Source organism: Maudiozyma barnettii (assembly GCF_903064755.1).
Source record: "Maudiozyma barnettii strain CLIB 1767 genome assembly, contig: KABA2_05, whole genome shotgun sequence".
Lineage (NCBI taxonomy): Eukaryota > Fungi > Ascomycota > Saccharomycetes > Saccharomycetales > Saccharomycetaceae > Maudiozyma > Maudiozyma barnettii.
In genome coordinates this window covers 675,162-693,419 of record NW_024545242.1, presented here as the reverse complement: position 1 = coordinate 693,419, position 18,258 = coordinate 675,162, and the positions used below count along the sequence as shown (strand labels likewise).

The window sequence follows — 18,258 nt, the reverse complement described above, 5'->3', positions numbered from 1 at the left end:
TATTTTATATATACTTATATATATATATATATATTATTACTACTACTATATTAATATTATAACAATAAAAAAAAAATATTATTATTATTATTATTACTATTATTCATTTTTATAAAATCTTTTAGAGGGAGGGGGTTATACATGAAAATAAAAAAGTAGTCATATTATCATCACTCCTTAATACCACTGGAGACTTCCAATTGTTGAATCACAGGAGATTTCACATTTGGATTCAAATCCGCATTAGTATATTTCAATTGTGTTTCTGTCCATAGATTTGGTTCCCTAACAGCATTTGGATCTCCAACACCTAGGAATCCACCTTGAGCTTCCCAGTCATTGACACGAGGCAATTGTAATTCAGTAAACACGTCTTCCATGGCATCCAGCATCACATCCGACAGCTCGTCAGTGTGGCCCGGGGTTGGAGTCACACGCAATCTCTCGGTGCCTCTAGCCACCGTTGGGAAATTGATCGCTTGGACATAGATCTTGTGCTTCTCCATCAGCATATCCGAGGCCTGCTTGGCCAAATCGGCATTACCGATCAGGATAGGAACGATGTGCGAAGGGTTTGGCACCACTGGGACCCCCAGTTCTTGTAACCCGTTCTTCAAGTACGTGGTGTGTTTCTGTTGTGCGGTTCTCAAGTCAATGTTACCTCTTTGGAAACGGATTGCTTCGGAGGCGGCTGCCATCACTGCAGGAGGTAAAGACGTAGTGAAGATGAAACCTGGTGCATACGATCTTAAGAAATCAATGATGTGTTTGTTTGCGGCGACGTACCCACCAACGGTACCGAAGGATTTCCCTAGCGTACCTGTGATGATATCGATACGGTCCAATGCCAGTTTATGACCGTTGTTATCCTTTATGGAAGGGGAGGCGATCCCTGCTTTACGGTGAGCTTCGAAATCGACATGTTCGGCAACACCAGCACCATGAGGACCATATAACCCGACAGCATGGACTTCATCTAGGAAAGTCATGGCACCGTATTTCTCTGCTAGATCGCAAATCTTATTAATATCGGCGACGGAGCCTGCCATGGAATAGACAGATTCAAAAGCGATCATCTTTGGGGTGGATTTAGGGTATTGTTTCAACATCGATTCCAATTCTTCCAAGTTATTGTGTTTAAAGATATGCTTCTTCAGATTTGAGTGTTTCATACCAATAATCATGGAAGCATGATTTAATTCATCTGAAAAGATGATCATATCTTTAATCTTTTGACCAAACAATGAAAACACCGCATCATTAGCTACAAAACATGAAGAAAACACCAAAGCACCTTCTTTCTTATGCAAAGCAGCTAGTTCTGCTTCTAATTTCATAGTCAATATATTATGACCTGCGATGTTTCTAGTACCACCTGCACCTGCACCGTATTTATCAATAGCGCGTTTCATGGCGTCCATAACTTCAGGTTGTTTTGATAAAGCTAAGTAATCGTTAGAGCACCATACGGTGACTTTATCAGCTTCGGATTGTCTGTGAGCCATCGGGTACTCCTTGGCCAGTCTATTGATGTTATTAAAGAATCTATAGGATTTATCTTGTCTTTTCTTCAGGACTTCGTTTTCAATCACACCTTCATAATCAAAGGACGAATTCTGGGTAGCATGATTAACTAGAGGGTCTTGATCTTCGACATTCTTGTTATTGGTGATTGTTTTAGCAGCTGTAGCAGAAGCGTATTGTCTTGTTGATAAGATATGAGTAGTTAGTCTACTACCACATGTAGTGGTAGTGCCATTACAAATCTTACTAGTCAAACGGTACATATCTTTAACTTAGTAATACTATAACAGTGTATATGTGTGTGTATATATGGATCACTTATTATCAGGCCTTATAGAAAGAAAAAGTAAAAAAAATAGAGATATATATATATAGTAATGATTCTTAAATCAAACTCATCTACCTTCATTTATATATATATATATATATGTATATATATATTGTAAATATCAATATGTCAAGAAGGGAAAGAGAGAGAATGAGAATAAAAGCAACTGTGAAAATTCAGTAATAAAAGCAACGTTAAACCTATTACATATTCAGCTGTACCTACTTACTCATGATATCACGTTAACTAAATATAATATGTAATAAATGTAATTGTAATGAAAAGTAGTGTAGTGTATTACGGTAATACTACTACTTGCTGTGCACTGTCTGTCCAACCAATCGAATCACCGTTAATAATCAACGATGAAGTTCGCCCAGAGAAGAAAACTGTGCGTGCGTGGATTAATGCGTAGCCTGCTGTCTGCACTCGTATCATCGTATTGCATCGTGTTGTATTAAACGAGACAGGCAGAGCGTGTGTGGCAGTGGGCGTGAGAGACGGTGGGACAGTTAAAGCGTGAAACCGTGACTGTTTGTCCTTCCGGCTGGAGCGACGCTCCGTCTGCGCTACAAATTGCTCTCTCTGTGTAAAATATTATATCCACGGGCGTAGAGATCGTTGTATACAGCACGGACATACTCAACTGCAAAACTGAGCAAATTGTTTCGTTACCGAAACAAGAGCGGATATTTCTATTTATATGGGTTGGTCACATGGTTGTCTGGGACATCGTGTGGCACGACGTGGGTTACTTCAATATGGGGATACATATTATGTCAATTGTCATGGTAATTGACAAATAATTTTGGTTCAAGGTTACATAAGCTATGCATGGATAAGGGGGGATGACTTTTTTTTTCAGTTATTATATAATATTACTTTATATGTAGTATCCAGCATATATATGTAGTTGACACAATTGCAATCGTACATACAATGGGTTGGTTTACTAAAGATAAAGAAATTAAAAATGTTGAAGAGAATAAGGAATCTCAAAATGAACCGGTACTGACTAACTATTCAAAGGGTCAAAAGATTCTAATGCAAGATAAACCACCAAGATTCGATCCTGAATCCTCTGCTTCTGCTTCTGCTACTTCTCCCTCAGGAATGATGAAAAATGCTATAGATACTTTACGTTGGGACGATTTTTCATTGGCTTCATTGACTGAAGTTCCGTGTTTTAGAGATGCGGGAATGGTAGGGTTCTCTTCAATGTTTATCCTGGGTTCAATTACCTTACTATATCATAAGAATCCTATTAAAGCTACAAATTGGGCCACGGGTGGTCTATTACTAGGTTCTATAGTCGGTTGGGAACAATGTAGAATGAAAAGGAAAAAAAGTATGGAAATTTCTACAATGGCAATGCAAACAATGCAAGAAAGGAAAAGAAAAGAAGCTATTAAACAAGGTTTGTTACCAACACATAAAGAAAAGAAAGAAATATCACCTGAAAAATTAAAAGAAATCGAACTTTTGAAAAAAGAATGGGAAAGTCATCCAAATGATTCTTCATTTAATTTAAATAATAATAAATCTTGGTATAAATTTTGGTAAACTTTTTTTATTCCTTGTTTTTGTAAATATATCGTTATTATTGTTGTTTTTTATTAATGAATATAATATGTAATCTATACGTCTGTGTTTTAATTTGTGAAGGAGTGGGAGACAGAGAGGATTGGTTTCATGAATTTTCATTATCTTCTTCTTCTTCTTCTTCTTCTTCTTCTTCCAGTATAGAACTCGTTCGTACTCCAACACTATTAGATAATGGTAATGCAAAAGAATTATCATTTTCATTGTCTGATGATGCTGATAATTCTTCATTGTCTATATTTTCTTCACTACTATTATTATTATTGTTTCCAATCGTAATATTACTACTGTTCCCTACGCCTATTATACTCCTTGAATTATTATTGTCCATTGATTGAGGTGTACTTTGAATTCCTAATTGTTCCATAGAATTGGATAAATTATCATCATTGGATACTTCAATCCCTATTTTTTTATTACTACTAGTATTACTATTGTTATTGTCCGTTTCAGTTCCTTCCTCCGGTATACTATTCATAATATGATCAGTCTGGTCTTCCTCCTCTTCATCCCCCTCACCTTCTTCTTCTTCTTCTTCCTCTTCTTCATTCTTTGTAAATGGATCTTCAGCATCTATTAACAAGTCATCCAAACCACCCCCGGACCAACCTTTTCTAGCAATATTTTCAGATATTTCCACTTGTGCTCGTGTTATACTTGCAACTTGTTTCAATACATTATTACAAGTAGATTCAACTAGTTGATACGAATCATTATAATAATCATATTTTAACAATTCTAATTGATCCAATTGGTTTTGTAAATTGTTTAAACTCTCTCGATATGATATTAAATTCCTAACATTCCTCCTTGAAAAATCGTTATTAAATTTCTCCTGAATTTTTAATTTTAAAGACTCTTCTTTCCTTTTACGATTGAATTGATTCTCTAAAGATTTAGATTTAAATTGAAATTCATCCATCATATCAGTCACTGAATCAATTAATAAATCATTAATAAATTCACTCATTATCAAATCATGATTCCCAACTAAATGGAATAATCCACTAGCATTCATAAATTTCTCAGCAGTATCATCATTACAACCTTTCAAATGTGCAAAATTCTCAAATTCACCAGCCATTTTACTCGAACATCGTGCCACTGTAGCTAGCGCATCACTAAGCTCTCTAGACGTGCCATTCAGTGATTTCATCGCATCTTTTGTCTGTTTCACATCATGCCGAGTAATAAGGGTCTGTAGGTCACTCATTATACTTTGACTATTGGATGCTACACTTGAAGGTCTTCTCATAGAGTTGCGAGACGACAACGATTGAAACCGAGAGTTTGGTGTAGTGTGGTCTGACCGTTGTGGAGACGTAATTATTTGGTTAGGTAGAAGTCCTTCTTGTTGTTGTCTTGCGTCGTCTGCCTGCGTCGCACTATTATTGTTATTCATGATAGGGTAGAACTCAGATAGATGTGGAGCATATCTTTCGGGAGTTATCCTTGAACTGTCATTATTGTTCATATTGCTCTTATTGTTGTTGTATTCCTTCTATAGAATATGTTTATATATATGCACTGGTAGTACTAATGGTGTTGTATGCCAAAAAGCAAAAAAAAAGGATGCGTGTTAAATAGGTTGTTTGGAAAACAATTATAATAAGGGACCCAAAAAGATCAAACAGGTGGAAGATATAGCTATAGATATAGATCTGTGGAACTATGCTTTATTTAATTTACTTTTCAAGGGAACTACCATTATCATTATAATGTTCGAATAGTTTCTAATTTAAGTTACGTCTTCGCTTAATATTAAACATAATATTTTTCAGATAAATAGATGTCAACAATGCCTTTAATTCCTTCAATTTCCGAAAAATTTAAAAATGTTGAAATACTCCAATTGGAAAAGTGAGAGAACAATCAACCACAACCAAAATACATTCATTATCTTGTGAATATACTTATATTATATAATCAATCACATCTCATCGCATCACATCACACTTAAACAGTCAAATGACTATATATTCATATGCTTATACACTTATATGCTTATATATAAAAGAACAATTTTGAAATGTAATCGCAGTCTGCTCGCCACGCTCTCTACGGAATTTTCTCTCGTCGAAAACAGAAAAATTTTGGAAAAAAAATTTTCGCTGCAAAAAACTGAAAATGTGAAATTTCAAGTGATGAGCACCAATGATTTTGCTATATTGGGCGATGGCAAGAAACAAATAGGTGATAAATAGATATAGATATAGATATATACGTTAGATTCTTGTTAACAAGACCACCGTCGTTTCTGTCAGTGAGTGATACCTACATATATATATACTAATTAACCAAAGATGAGAGCTGCAAGCGGTAATATGGATCCTAACTCAAAGAGATTCCTCTATCGTGTTAATAAGGAAGAAAATCGTAAAGAATTGAAACATGTTAAGATCGATGAATCTAGTATTATAGCTTCAGATAGTGGCAACAAGTCTAAGAAGAATAAGAAAAACGGTAATAAGATGGAATTACCAAAGAAGAAATACTACAGACAAAGAGCACATTCTAATCCATTCTCAGATCATCAATTGGAATATCCATCTTGTCCCGAAGATATGGATTGGAGTAAATTATATCCTGCATTCAAGGATGAACATACAGGTGAAATGACCAAAGAGGTTACAATTGCAGACATTGGTTGTGGGTTCGGTGGGTTAATGATCGATTTATCGCCTGCATTCCCTGAACAATTGATTTTAGGAATGGAAATTCGTGTACAAGTGACAAATTATGTAGAAGATAGAATTATCGCATTGAGAAGTAATCATGCTAAAGAACAAACTTATCAAAATATCAATGTCCTTAGAGGTAACGCTATGAAATTCTTGCCAAATTTTTTCCATAAAGCTCAGTTATCCAAAATGTTTTTCTGTTTCCCTGATCCTCATTTTAAACAAAGAAAACATAAAGCTAGAATCGTCACTAATACTTTATTAAGTGAATATGCATACGTTTTAAAGGAAGGTGGTATCATATATACAATCACCGATGTTGAGGATTTACATAATTGGATGGTGAAGCATCTTGATGAACATCCTTTATTTGAAAGATTAAGTAAAGAATGGGAAGAAAATGATAAATGTGTAAATATTATGACTAATGCTACTGAGGAAGGTAAGAAAGTAGCAAGAAAACAAGGTGATAAGTTTGTTGCTTGTTTTAAACGTTTGCCAAACCCTGAAATCATTTAAATATTAGCATATCAAAAAATTTATATAAATGTAGATTATATTAATTAATTAAACAATTCATCAATAATTATAGTAAGGGTAGTAATAATAAGAGTCACAAGCTGATTTTGAGTTGTTCCATTCTTTTTAATTGTGTCATTTTGCTCTTTTGATCTCTATAGTCTTTATATAACCTCGTGCGACACGATAACCGAGGAGTGAAAAAAAAATTGGATTACTTAATTAATTTTAGTAATACCTTTATTTTCAAGTTAGGCTTTGGAGACTATGATTGAAATATATATAATAAATATATAGCCACACCCTCCTGTCTTGAAGGTAATAATATTCTTTTTGCATAAAAAGAAGTTAACAGTTATATAATAGGTATTGTTTAGATACACTTATCTACCATTATTATAAATCTGATAGAAGGAAATACCATATTTAAACTTGTTTCCAAGTGGGCTATTTAAAAATAAAAAGGAAGTTAGGACACTGAACAGAACTTCGTATTTTGTTTATATCGTACTATCTTCATTCTTTCATTATATATAATCGTGTACATACTTTTATCATTATCGTCACGTAACATTTTAAAACATCAAAGAATACTCATTTTGTTCTATCAACATTAAAAGGGGAAAAGACCAACAATAGCATATTTATTACAATGGATTCAGAAACTGAAAGGCTAGTAAAGGATTTTACAGGTGTTCTTGAAGAACTGACATTTAATTCAAAACCAATTATCACAACTCTAACGAAGTTGGCAGAAGAAAATATATCATGTGCCCAATATTTTGTGGATGCCTTAGAGGCTAGAATAAATAAATGTGTTCCAATGCAGAAGTTATATGCATTTTATGCATTGGATTCTATTTGCAAAAATGCTGGTAGTCCCTACACGATTTATTTTAGTAGAAATTTATTTGCATTATATAAGAAGACTTATCTTTTAGTTGATAATACTACTAGAAGTAAACTTATATCATTATTCAAGACATGGATGACCCCAAGTGAAGCTACAGGAAGTCCATTGTTTGAAACTTCTTCATTGGGGAAAATTGAGAAATTCCTAATCAAAGCAAGTGCATTACATCAAAAGAATTATCAATCCATGTTACCAACTCCAACTGTACCATTATTATTGGCGGATATTGATAAATTGACTATTTTGACAAAGCAAAGGCTTGTTAAAGCACCAACCGACCAAAAATTGAATATAAAGTTACAAGTCTTGGGACAATTAAAACAAGAATTACAAAAGGGTAAATTATCACAAGCAGCATTGAAACAAGTACAACTACAATTAAAAGAAGTATTTTCACAGGATCAACAACTAATACAACAACAATATGAATACGAACAAAAAAATCAACAGAGGCAACAATTTCAACAACAGCAACAACAACAGCAACAACAACCAAATAAATTTGTTGGTTCAGATGTTCCTGGGACTATTGATAGTCAAAAATCTAGTTCGTCTACACCTATCCCATTATTCGATAATATGACAAGTTTAAGTTCGAATGTTTCCTCTCTCTTTGGAAATACGGGAGGAGTATTATCGACCCAAAAACTAGACTTATTGGAAAAGACTAATAAAGATTCAAAGGTTCAAAATTTGTATCATTCTTTGGACAATTTGGGCCTATTATATAAACCTCAGAATGAGTCGATTGTAACAATCTATAATAAGATTAAACCAAAGGATTTAGATGCTTCAGCTAAGGATTCTGAAATCCAATTGCCACAAATCGATATGTTGCAAAACATTTTATTGGATTGCAAAGCATATTTTGCCAACATTAACGTTAATATATCAAATATGCAATCATTGTCATTTAGCCAAGAAAATTTGACAAACCCCAATAGCATCGTTCAAAATAATTTAATTCATTTGCTATATCGTGCTAAATCAAATAAGTGTAATACATGTGGTAAGCGATTTGGAAATTCAAACGATGAGAAAAGATTGCTAAGTGAGCATCTAGATTGGCACTTCAGAATTAACAAAAGAATTAAAGGTTCATCTCAAGTTATCACAAATAGTAATAACCCAGGAACTACCGCAATGCAAAAGAATATCCAATCAAGGAACTGGTATTTGCAAGATTCCCAGTGGATTAACTTTAATGATGATGATATTACTTCGACTAAAAATATTATTAACGATAACGTTGGACGTAATAGGAATAGAAGAGATAATAAATGGAAAAATGGGGGTGATACTTCGACTAAATATAATAATAATCTATCATCATCTGGAGGCAATGGAACTCTTGATGATGGTACGTTGGATGAGGAAATGTTACGTATGGCTAAAGTACCTGTTCCAGAAACAAACGTTGATATGACATTTACGTGTCCTATCTGTAAGGACACTATTAATGCTGTGTATGACGAAGATTCAGGTGAGTGGGTATGGAAGAATGCGGTTGACATTAGTGGTAAATATTTCCATGCCATTTGTTATTATGATTCTATTAAAAATAACACAGGTGACGACCATTCTTCAGCACTCCGGAATTTGAGAAAACTTATAAAATAAATGGCGGACATTATTATCAATGTCTTTACGGCATTATTGTATCTGTAGGTAAGTTATAGAACAGAATACTTCAAAAATAAATCTATCATATTGAATTATTTTAAAGTACTTCTGATGCGTAGTGCGGTGGTTTCAACTGTTGTAGTTTTATATATTTCTTTATATGTATGTATCTACAATTATAAGACAGTTAATAAAACAATCTATTTTTGCGTTACAATCATCACATAACAATTAGAATATAGAAGCAGTTGACAAATAATACAAATGGACATCCTTGTCGTATTCTCATATTTCTTCCTAGATGCCCATATAATTCCATTCATATAATTACAATGGACTTTTTATTATTACAACTTGTGAATGATTGGAATGTCGTTTCTATTTAGTCTTCTGTTGCTTGGTTTGGCTATCAGGTTTTTTAGAGTCATTTAGCCTTTTGTCGGCGATATCCTTGAAGAGCTGAGATTCATCTTTCATCTTCTTAATAGTTTCCTTTAAGTAGTCTCTTTCTTTCTCGACAAGTTCTTTCTCTTTTTTCTCTAAATTAAAACATGCATGTAAGCTAGAATTTGTCATCTCATGCTTCAATAATTTATTCGTCAACTCAAAAAGACAAGCCTGTGTTTTTGTATTCTCCTCTCGTTCCTTTTGAAGTTCTAACGTTACTTTCTTTAGTAACTCTTCAAGGTTTGACATCATCTTTGTAATCATTAACCCATTTTCTTGTTCTTCGTACATGTCAACAGCAATTGTTGCATTGTTAGTGTCAGGTTGGGAACTAATAATATTATTCTTTGGTAAATTTGGAGTTCCATCTTTTATGATAGAATTTGGATGTAATGAAGTGTTAGTCTTATACTCAATGTTTACAGTAGACTGTTCTACTTCAGCGTTTCCTATTCTGCAGCTAGTATTCTCAATGCGTGAAGATTCTTTGTCCGCTACATCTATATGTGTATCTTCCTTCGATTTATTCCCATTGTCGCTATCCTTGTTGTCTTTAGAAGACTTATTGTCCCTGGTAGGCTCAGCCTGGTCCTCTTTCTCAGTTTTGGTATTATCTATACTCTTCTGAGAATTAGGAACTTGAGTAATCTGAGAATTGTCCGTTTCGTTATTCCCTAGCAACGGTTGGTGACTGTCAGCTTCTGGTTTCTTTGGGTGTTCAGTTCCAGGTATCAATTCCATATTTTCCAAAAATTTCGTAACCTTATTTAGAGACCAAACTCTAACTTTTTTATCATTCGTACCTGTTTGCACTGTGTTCTGTATTACTTCGAATCCTTTGTTACCTTTGAAGTCAGAGATATCCCCCTTTAAAATAACAATATGTGCTTTTGGATCAAAACTGGTAAGAAGGGGTACATTATACTTTTCTTTAAGAATTCTTTTAATCAATCTAAAGGAGTGGTCTAAACTTTTCTTATCTTCCTCTGGAAGTTTGTTAGATGGGTATGCTTCATATGGGTATATGTAACATAATTTAAGATTATCTATCCAATCTTTCCGCCACAGTTCTCTTGAGGAGGAGTTTGGGCCCTTATCTTTCTCAGATGTTGGCATTGGTGATTCCTTCAGTTGTTTATTGTTTATAGCATTCGAATTTTTCGGTGATTTTGGAGTCTTGTCCTCTCCTGTTGCATTATTTTCGTTGCATTCCTTTGGAAAAACTTTATAGTCCAAGGAAGCAGGTATTTCACTATTTTTATTTTCGCTTTCCTTTGTAACAGTCTTAGAAGATTTATAACTGATTCCATCAGTTATTCTCTTCTCCATTTTACCAGGACTTTCATCAACAATAGTCAAGTTTGCCCCACGGTTTATAAAAGCTGGATCAAGTACCCTTGCAAGAGGAATTTCTCTTAAACGATCTCTCTTGTGGAGTTGTTGATAGTCTAGGGCAGGACTTGTCTCAAAGTTTTTCGACTGACAAACATTATTTGTGCTACTCACTAAGCTATTTGATACTAAAGAGGTGTGTGCAATAACCCCACTTTCGATTAATTGAATCATATCATTTCTATGGTGCGATTTAAAGGCATTTAAGGTCCTCATTGCTCTCCTATTAAGTCTGCTATCATATCTCTTCCGTTCCCCTCCAATTTCCTCATTTGGTATGTCCGCACTGATATATACGGTATTCGTCTCAACTACCTCTTGGGGTTTAACCTTTTCGTTATTCTTGCTCAGGGATGTAGCGTCACCATCCAAATCACTGTCTTCAATTACTTCGCTGGTTGAGGATTTTTCTTCAACTTGTTCTTCAGAATCTGAGTCAGAGATGTATATAACCTCAAGTGTTGCAGAGTGGTGTGACGGCGTTTTATTCAGTGCCTTTGACGTACTAAGCCTAGTACGAAATGGACCAAAATCATTCTGAACAATTCCATCTTTTAAACTTCCACTAAATTCTTCTTGTTTTACAATATTTTCCATATCAGGCGACGATGATTTCTCTGTATTAGAAGCCTGATCTGGTTGTATAGATGAAGCAGTCGGTAAGATCCTAGGATTTGTTGGTGACCTCTGTTTCGGATCGGGTAATGGTGGAGGACTTGAGCGAGACGCGATATAAACAGTATTTCTGGTTATAAGTGGTATAGACCGCCCAGTATTTGAATTGTTTGAAACTACCTTAGGCGCATCCGTATCTTGGATAATACTCTTCGAATTTTCTGTAATTTTCTGCCTTTTAACGTCTGGAAAATCGACAGTTTCGTCAGAAGAGGACTTTTGAAAAGGTTGTATGGGATTTATCCTTTTTGTAGACAATAGAGTGTTTTTCACCTGTTGTGTATTAAAAATAGAGGGGTCAACATTGTTCGATAGCGTCTTATCAGTTATATTCGTCTCATTTTGTGATGCATCATATTCGATTGAGGTAGTGGCATCAGTTTTATTTGTTGTTAACGCTTTCTGGGCCTCATTTATTGTCTGTTTAAGACTACAATAAGTTGTATTATTTGGCGAACTTCTGCGAACAGAATTAGGAGAACTTTGTGAATGGACTACATCAATGTTTTTTGTTGACGGTATTTCGTTATTTGTGTGTGTGTTTTCTTCTTCTGATGCATTATCTGCTTTATCAGCTTCATTAATAGTTGACGAAAAATCAGTTGAAGGCCCTGCTAAACCTAAATAGGATTCCGGCTCTGGATCAGTATTCTGTTGGATACGTACCAATTCTTTTAATTTCTTCGTCACGATACTATGTATTTGGTTTTCTTCAGGTATGCTTGGACGTGACTGTTTTGATTGGGTGAGATCATGATTATGTTTAGCCTTTTCGACATTTACATCATCCTTGTCAGATGATGTATCATTTTCAAGATCTATTATAATTGGTTTCTGAGATAATATTCCTATACTACTATGTTCTTTGTTGTTTGCAGGTTCGTCCCCCATGCTATCCTTTTTAACTGGCAATGGCGATTTATCATCCTTATGTTGTGATATGACGGGAGTAGAATTACTCGATACGGGAGTCGATATTTCGTTATGGATTGGTTTAACTTTTGACTGACTTAGTGAAAGATCTGTTCTGTTTTCTTGGTTGCTATTATTATGTGTAGAATTTGCTGTATGATTATTTGTAGGACTATCAACATCTTGATTGTGATACTTTCTATCGATGAAGGATCTCATTGAACTAAGAAATGTCTCTTTATTTATTTGTCGACCACTGTTCCCAGTATTTGGGTTATTATTACTTGTACTTTTAAAAATTGATATGTTGGTTGCTTTTGATTTATTTAGAACTGATTGTGAATTTATCACCTCATTGGGCACCAGAGAATTAGGTGATTTATTCTTTGATTCTATAATGGTATTTGGTTTTTCAAGGTTAAATTCATTTTGTATCGATTGTTTTGGTGATGAGGATTTCGAAATTTTCATTCTTGATTTTAATAATGATAATAATTTATTTTGTTCCTCTGGATAATGATATTCTGGTGGAAGTCTATTAATACGTTTTGCACTTGACGTTGCTGTATCGATATTCTCATCCTCATCATCATTATCATTATCATTATCATTATCATTATTTTCAACAAATAGTCTTTTTTTTGGTTTGGGTGTTTCTGTCACTGATGACTTCACATTATCAACAGTAGTAGTAGTGGTGGTGGTAGTAGTAGTATAATTATTATTGTGGGATGAAAATGAATGTTCCCTGTTTTTTCGATAAGTCATTATTGGTAATAATTTTGACGGCGAAATATTATTTGTATGTTTTAAGAGTTCCGTACTCGAACTCACATTATGTGACACTTTCCTATTCTCTTGGGACATACTTCTTAATTCTTAACTAAATTGAGAAGGTCAAATAATATAAAGTAACCTATTCCGAGATAAAATTAATTGAAACCCAATCGAATATATTTAACCTAGATATGTCTTGGATTCTTTCTTTCTGGGGAAAAAATTGACAATAAAATTATTGAATTTCTTGTCTATCTTAGGTGATGCAAAAAAATAAAAAAATAAAAAAAAAACAAAGATAAATGTAGCCGATACGTGAGTATTCTAAAGGTGGGCTTCTTTATTCGATAATAGTATAATGGATATTCGCTATATGTAGCTTTCCTATGGTCTACCTTTTCCGTTCTTATAACCTAAGTAAATCTTCCAATTTTCATATATTACAAATTCTTTTGTTGTTTTTAAACCTTGTTTAATGTTTCTTAAAAAACATTTAGTTTCTTCATGTTTTGATCTGTAATTCCTTCTCGGTTGTTTGTTTGTTTGTTTTTGCCCTTCTCTTTCGCTTTCGCACTCGCTTTCTCGCCCGCGTTATAATAATAGTTTTTAGATATTTTTCTCTGAAGGACTTTTCTGGTTTGAGTAACGCCGTTCCATAATAAAACCATTGATTGAATGATATGTAATCTTAATTCAAAATTGATGAAACCATTGGAATGATATTTAATTTTAATTCGAGTTGTCCGTATTAAACTGAGAGTCATACTAAGCATTGGTAGGTACATTAATTCCTTTGATTTTTATACACTAATACTTACAGATACATATATAAATATATTTATATATATAAACAATAGGAAATAGGAAAAAATAGGAATAATTTCATTTTAATTTAATTTTTTGTAATTTTCATTTATAATATTTTCATGAACACAGCTTAGTTCTTATTCAGAGCCTTTAGGATGTTTTCCCAGACAGTAGATGGAGCTTGAGCAGCGTCAATACCATGCCAGATATTAGTCTTCTTGTAGAAGTCGACAATTGGTTCAGTTTGAGAATGGTAAGCATCTAGTCTCTTCTTCAAAGATTCTTCGTTATCATCGGATCTTTGAACTAGAGCTTCACCGGTGACATCGTCCTTCATGTCAACCTTTGGAGGGTTGAACAACTTGTGGTAGGATCTACCAGAAGCTTGATGGATCAATCTACCAGTGATTCTTGCAACCAACAAGTCATCATCGACCTTCAATTCAACAGCAGCTTGTAGAGGAGTACCACGTTCGGTTAACATTTGGTCCAACTTCTCAGCTTGTGGGATGGTTCTTGGGAAACCATCAAGAATGAAACCCTTTTGACAAGCAGAGTTGTTAGTTAATTCATCCTTAATCATACCAACCATAATTTCATCGGAAACTAAACCACCTTTGTCCATAATCTTCTTAGCTTCTAGACCTAGTTGAGTACCTTTGGAAATTTGAGATCTCAACATGTCACCGGTGGCTAAGTGAGCAGCACCAAATTTGTTAACCAAATTTGGAGCTTGAGTACCTTTACCGGCACCTGGTGGACCAATTAGGACCATTCTAATAGAATCAGAAGAAGACATTTTTTTAGATATATAGAGGTATAGTTAATCTGTAAGAAAACAAAACGGGATTGATGATTTAAGAACTTAAATTGAAGGACCTAAAAGATAACAAAAAATATTCAAAAAAAGTATGTAGTTAGTTACTTATAGATAGCTGTGCTTATATATATATATATATATATATGTGGTCTTACAATTGACCGAATCTGTCGACAGACTGAAACGAAACTAAATTATGAAAGTTTCCATTGTTGAGGAAATTTCGATTTGTTTCTTCCGTTGTCGCGGTATTCATTTTTCATCGTCCAATTTTTCTCTTTGGTGTGTCTACTTTTGGGCAGCCATCAGCAAAAGAGTGACAGAGATAGATAGAAAGAGTGAAAAATAAAATTTAGGAATCTCGCGTGGTTTTTTGTTTGCTTTGACTGAGACGTATGGTCCCTCTTTCAATTTATCCATGAGACATAATTATTCACGACAGTCATTCGTATGGATGATTAACGTAGTTTAGTATTGAAGAGTAGATGTCGTTAAATGGTTAAAACTGTATTAACTTTTATTTTATTTTAATACTAACTAAGGTCCAACTCTTTTGTTCTTCGGAAGAAAGGCGACTGTTTGAGCTCGATAAAAATATACGTAATCAATAGATATATATTTCAAACTGTTGTTGTTTTTAATTATATTTATAATGTTGTTATGTTTTCTTTCTTCATTATTATTATACAATATTTATACAGTTATAAACTTGAAACATAAACAATATATTGATGAATTTTTTTAATAGTACCTTGCAATTAACATAGTCTTCAGAAAGACATGATAAAAAATATTTCTGAAGTTTTTTATACTATATCAAATGCATTATTGTCAGAGACCCCCAAAGAAAATAAATGTAATAAATGTTGAAGAAAAACTTATGATATGACGAATATTTTATCTTATTATGAGTTGTTGATTGTTATTAATATTATTATAAATAAGTCTTTAATTTTTTTTTTCGTTATTCTTTAAAAATGAGATACTTATAATTCTTGAGAAGCCTTTGGCTTAGAAGACTTCTTTGGCAACAAGTTTTGGTGAATATTTGGCAAGACACCACCTTGAGCGATGGTGACGTTACCTAGCAATTTGTTCAATTCATCATCATTTCTGATGGCTAATTGTAAATGTCTTGGAATAATTCTAGATTTCTTGTTGTCTCTAGCGGCATTACCAGCCAATTCTAAGATTTCAGCAGCTAAATATTCTAGAACAGCAGTTAAGTAAACTGGAGCACCAGAACCAATTCTTTGAGCGTAGTTACCTCTTCTTAGAAGTCTGTGAACTCTACCGACTGGGAAAGTTAGACCAGCTTTAGAAGATCTGGATTGAGAAGCTTTAGCAGCAGAACCAGCTTTACCACCTTTACCACCGGACATTGTGTATTATATGAATTTGTTTGGGAAAAGTTATGTGTGTTTGTATTAATAAAAATAGATATATATGGATTAAACAGACAGGTAATGTATGTTTGATATAGTATTTATTTTTTTGATAGTATATTTTACTGAAACTAATATTAAGAAAGAGAGAGAAAGACATAGAATAGAATAAGAAATGTACAAGACTCTTTTAAAACAAATGTATGTTGTAATTATGAATAAATCTATCGCCTTTATATATCTTAATGTGAATTGAGGAATTATCTTTTATTACCAATTTCAAAATATAATAATAACAAAGGAAGAGAAAACAGTTTAACGAACAATATTCAAAACTAATAAAACTGAGAATTATTCAGACAAAGTGAGAAGAATTAGTATAACTATAAGGTTATTAGGCCTTTGAACTATTATTACTATTATTACTATTAGTATTATTATTATTAGTATTATTAGTATTATGTTAAGAAATGTTCATTCTGAGAATGACTGTTCTCATCTTTTCACTCGTTGATGTGAAAAGATTGGAACGGCGAACTCTGTTTCCTTTCGCTTCCAAGAAGTTCAAAAATTGAAAAAAACTTTGAAATCTGTTAACTATGGATATTCGCCTTGTTCACCTAATTCGGTAATTGAAAAAGAAAAAAACGCACTACAAACCCCCTTCGTTCCCATTTTTTCGCGGGGAACAACGTTTCTTAATGCTGGGAGCCTAAGAAATTTTCAGCATGAGGTGTTGTTAATATTATATTTCATATATATCAATCTTAAGTATTACATACAAACAACAACAATAAAAAGTTTGTATTGATGGTCTTGTAATTTACTATAGGACACTTAACTAATTTAGATAATAGTAATAATAGTAAAGAAAGTTGGTTGTTCATAAATAATAAACTATATCAATAAATCAGAACAGAACAGAATGGGAAAAAAAGTTAATATATAAAGATGAATATAATTGATCTTTATATTACAAGATTACTTTTAAGGTCTAATTTCTTCTTTTCAAAACATATCATTTATTTATTTATTTATGTTAATTCTTAATTCTTTTATTATTTCTTATTTTTATTTTTGATTACAAATTAAATATAACATAAAAATTATACACACAAATACAAACACAAAACATATAATGTCTACTCAAGCATCCAAGAAACCAGCTTCCAAAGCTCCAGCTGAAAAAAAGCCAGCTGCCAAGAAGACCTCTTCTGGTGTCGAAGGTAAGAAGAGAACCAAGGCTAGAAAGGAAACTTACTCTTCTTACATTTACAAAGTTCTAAAACAAACACATCCAGATACCGGTATTTCTCAAAAATCCATGTCTATCTTAAACTCTTTTGTTAACGATATCTTTGAAAGAATTGCTACTGAAGCTTCTAAGTTAGCTGCTTACAACAAGAAATCTACCATTTCTGCTAGAGAAATTCAAACTGCTGTTAGATTGATTCTACCAGGTGAATTGGCCAAGCATGCTGTCTCTGAAGGTACTAGAGCTGTCACCAAGTACTCTTCTTCCACTCAAGCTTAATTTTGATATTCAATATCCTTAAAAGAAATAAAGAAAAGAAAAATATATATATCTGTATTCCTTTTTTGATGATTTTCTATTTTTTTGCAATAATATTATTTGGGTCATTTAAGAAAAAAAAATTGTATAATAGTCTGTAACGATAAATTTTATAACTAATTTAATATAATATTAAAATTTATAAAATATGAACAATGTTTAAGTTAGTTAAAATGATGTGTTGTTGTATTGTAGTAGTGAAGATTGACTGACATAATGTCAGAAAGAAAGATTATCACTTTCATTTTTTTGTTTACTGAAGGATGCGTAGTTGTTAATT

The 18,258-nt window shown here is 33.1% G+C and overlaps 9 protein-coding genes across 9 annotated transcripts; 4 read left to right on the top strand and 5 right to left on the bottom strand.

Moving 5' to 3' along the window:
• Window positions 1–170: 170 nt before the first annotated feature.
• Window positions 171–1,787, bottom strand: HEM1 (5-aminolevulinate synthase; the record flags this gene model as incomplete). The annotated part of the gene is made up of 1 exon (XM_041550943.1): window positions 171–1,787. The coding sequence occupies one exon, from the start codon at window positions 1,785–1,787 to the stop codon at window positions 171–173; it is 1,617 nt and encodes a 538-aa protein (XP_041406877.1).
• A 1,004-nt stretch (window positions 1,788–2,791) lies between these two features.
• COX20 (Cox20p) lies at window positions 2,792–3,415 on the top strand (the record flags this gene model as incomplete). The annotated part of the gene is made up of 1 exon (XM_041550942.1): window positions 2,792–3,415. The coding sequence occupies one exon, from the start codon at window positions 2,792–2,794 to the stop codon at window positions 3,413–3,415; it is 624 nt and encodes a 207-aa protein (XP_041406876.1).
• Window positions 3,416–3,542: 127 nt separating this feature from the next.
• Window positions 3,543–4,928, bottom strand: IVY1 (Ivy1p; the record flags this gene model as incomplete). Its single annotated transcript, XM_041550941.1, has 1 exon — window positions 3,543–4,928. One exon carries the CDS (start codon window positions 4,926–4,928, stop codon window positions 3,543–3,545), a length of 1,386 nt encoding a protein of 461 aa, XP_041406875.1.
• Window positions 4,929–5,757: 829 nt separating this feature from the next.
• On the top strand, window positions 5,758–6,654 carry TRM8 (tRNA (guanine46-N7)-methyltransferase; the record flags this gene model as incomplete). The annotated part of the gene is made up of 1 exon (XM_041550940.1): window positions 5,758–6,654. The coding sequence occupies one exon, from the start codon at window positions 5,758–5,760 to the stop codon at window positions 6,652–6,654; it is 897 nt and encodes a 298-aa protein (XP_041406874.1).
• Window positions 6,655–7,306: 652 nt separating this feature from the next.
• On the top strand, window positions 7,307–9,187 carry PCF11 (Pcf11p; the record flags this gene model as incomplete). The annotated part of the gene is made up of 1 exon (XM_041550939.1): window positions 7,307–9,187. One exon carries the CDS (start codon window positions 7,307–7,309, stop codon window positions 9,185–9,187), a length of 1,881 nt encoding a protein of 626 aa, XP_041406873.1.
• A 381-nt stretch (window positions 9,188–9,568) lies between these two features.
• On the bottom strand, window positions 9,569–13,483 carry SIR4 (chromatin-silencing protein SIR4; the record flags this gene model as incomplete). Its single annotated transcript, XM_041550938.1, has 1 exon — window positions 9,569–13,483. The coding sequence occupies one exon, from the start codon at window positions 13,481–13,483 to the stop codon at window positions 9,569–9,571; it is 3,915 nt and encodes a 1,304-aa protein (XP_041406872.1).
• Window positions 13,484–14,330: 847 nt separating this feature from the next.
• Window positions 14,331–14,999, bottom strand: ADK1 (adenylate kinase ADK1; the record flags this gene model as incomplete). The annotated part of the gene is made up of 1 exon (XM_041550937.1): window positions 14,331–14,999. One exon carries the CDS (start codon window positions 14,997–14,999, stop codon window positions 14,331–14,333), a length of 669 nt encoding a protein of 222 aa, XP_041406871.1.
• A 1,007-nt stretch (window positions 15,000–16,006) lies between these two features.
• On the bottom strand, window positions 16,007–16,402 carry HTA1 (histone H2A; the record flags this gene model as incomplete). Its single annotated transcript, XM_041550936.1, has 1 exon — window positions 16,007–16,402. The coding sequence occupies one exon, from the start codon at window positions 16,400–16,402 to the stop codon at window positions 16,007–16,009; it is 396 nt and encodes a 131-aa protein (XP_041406870.1).
• Window positions 16,403–17,543: 1,141 nt separating this feature from the next.
• Window positions 17,544–17,939, top strand: HTB1 (histone H2B; the record flags this gene model as incomplete). Its single annotated transcript, XM_041550935.1, has 1 exon — window positions 17,544–17,939. The coding sequence occupies one exon, from the start codon at window positions 17,544–17,546 to the stop codon at window positions 17,937–17,939; it is 396 nt and encodes a 131-aa protein (XP_041406869.1).
• Between the last annotated feature and the right edge of the window lie 319 nt (window positions 17,940–18,258).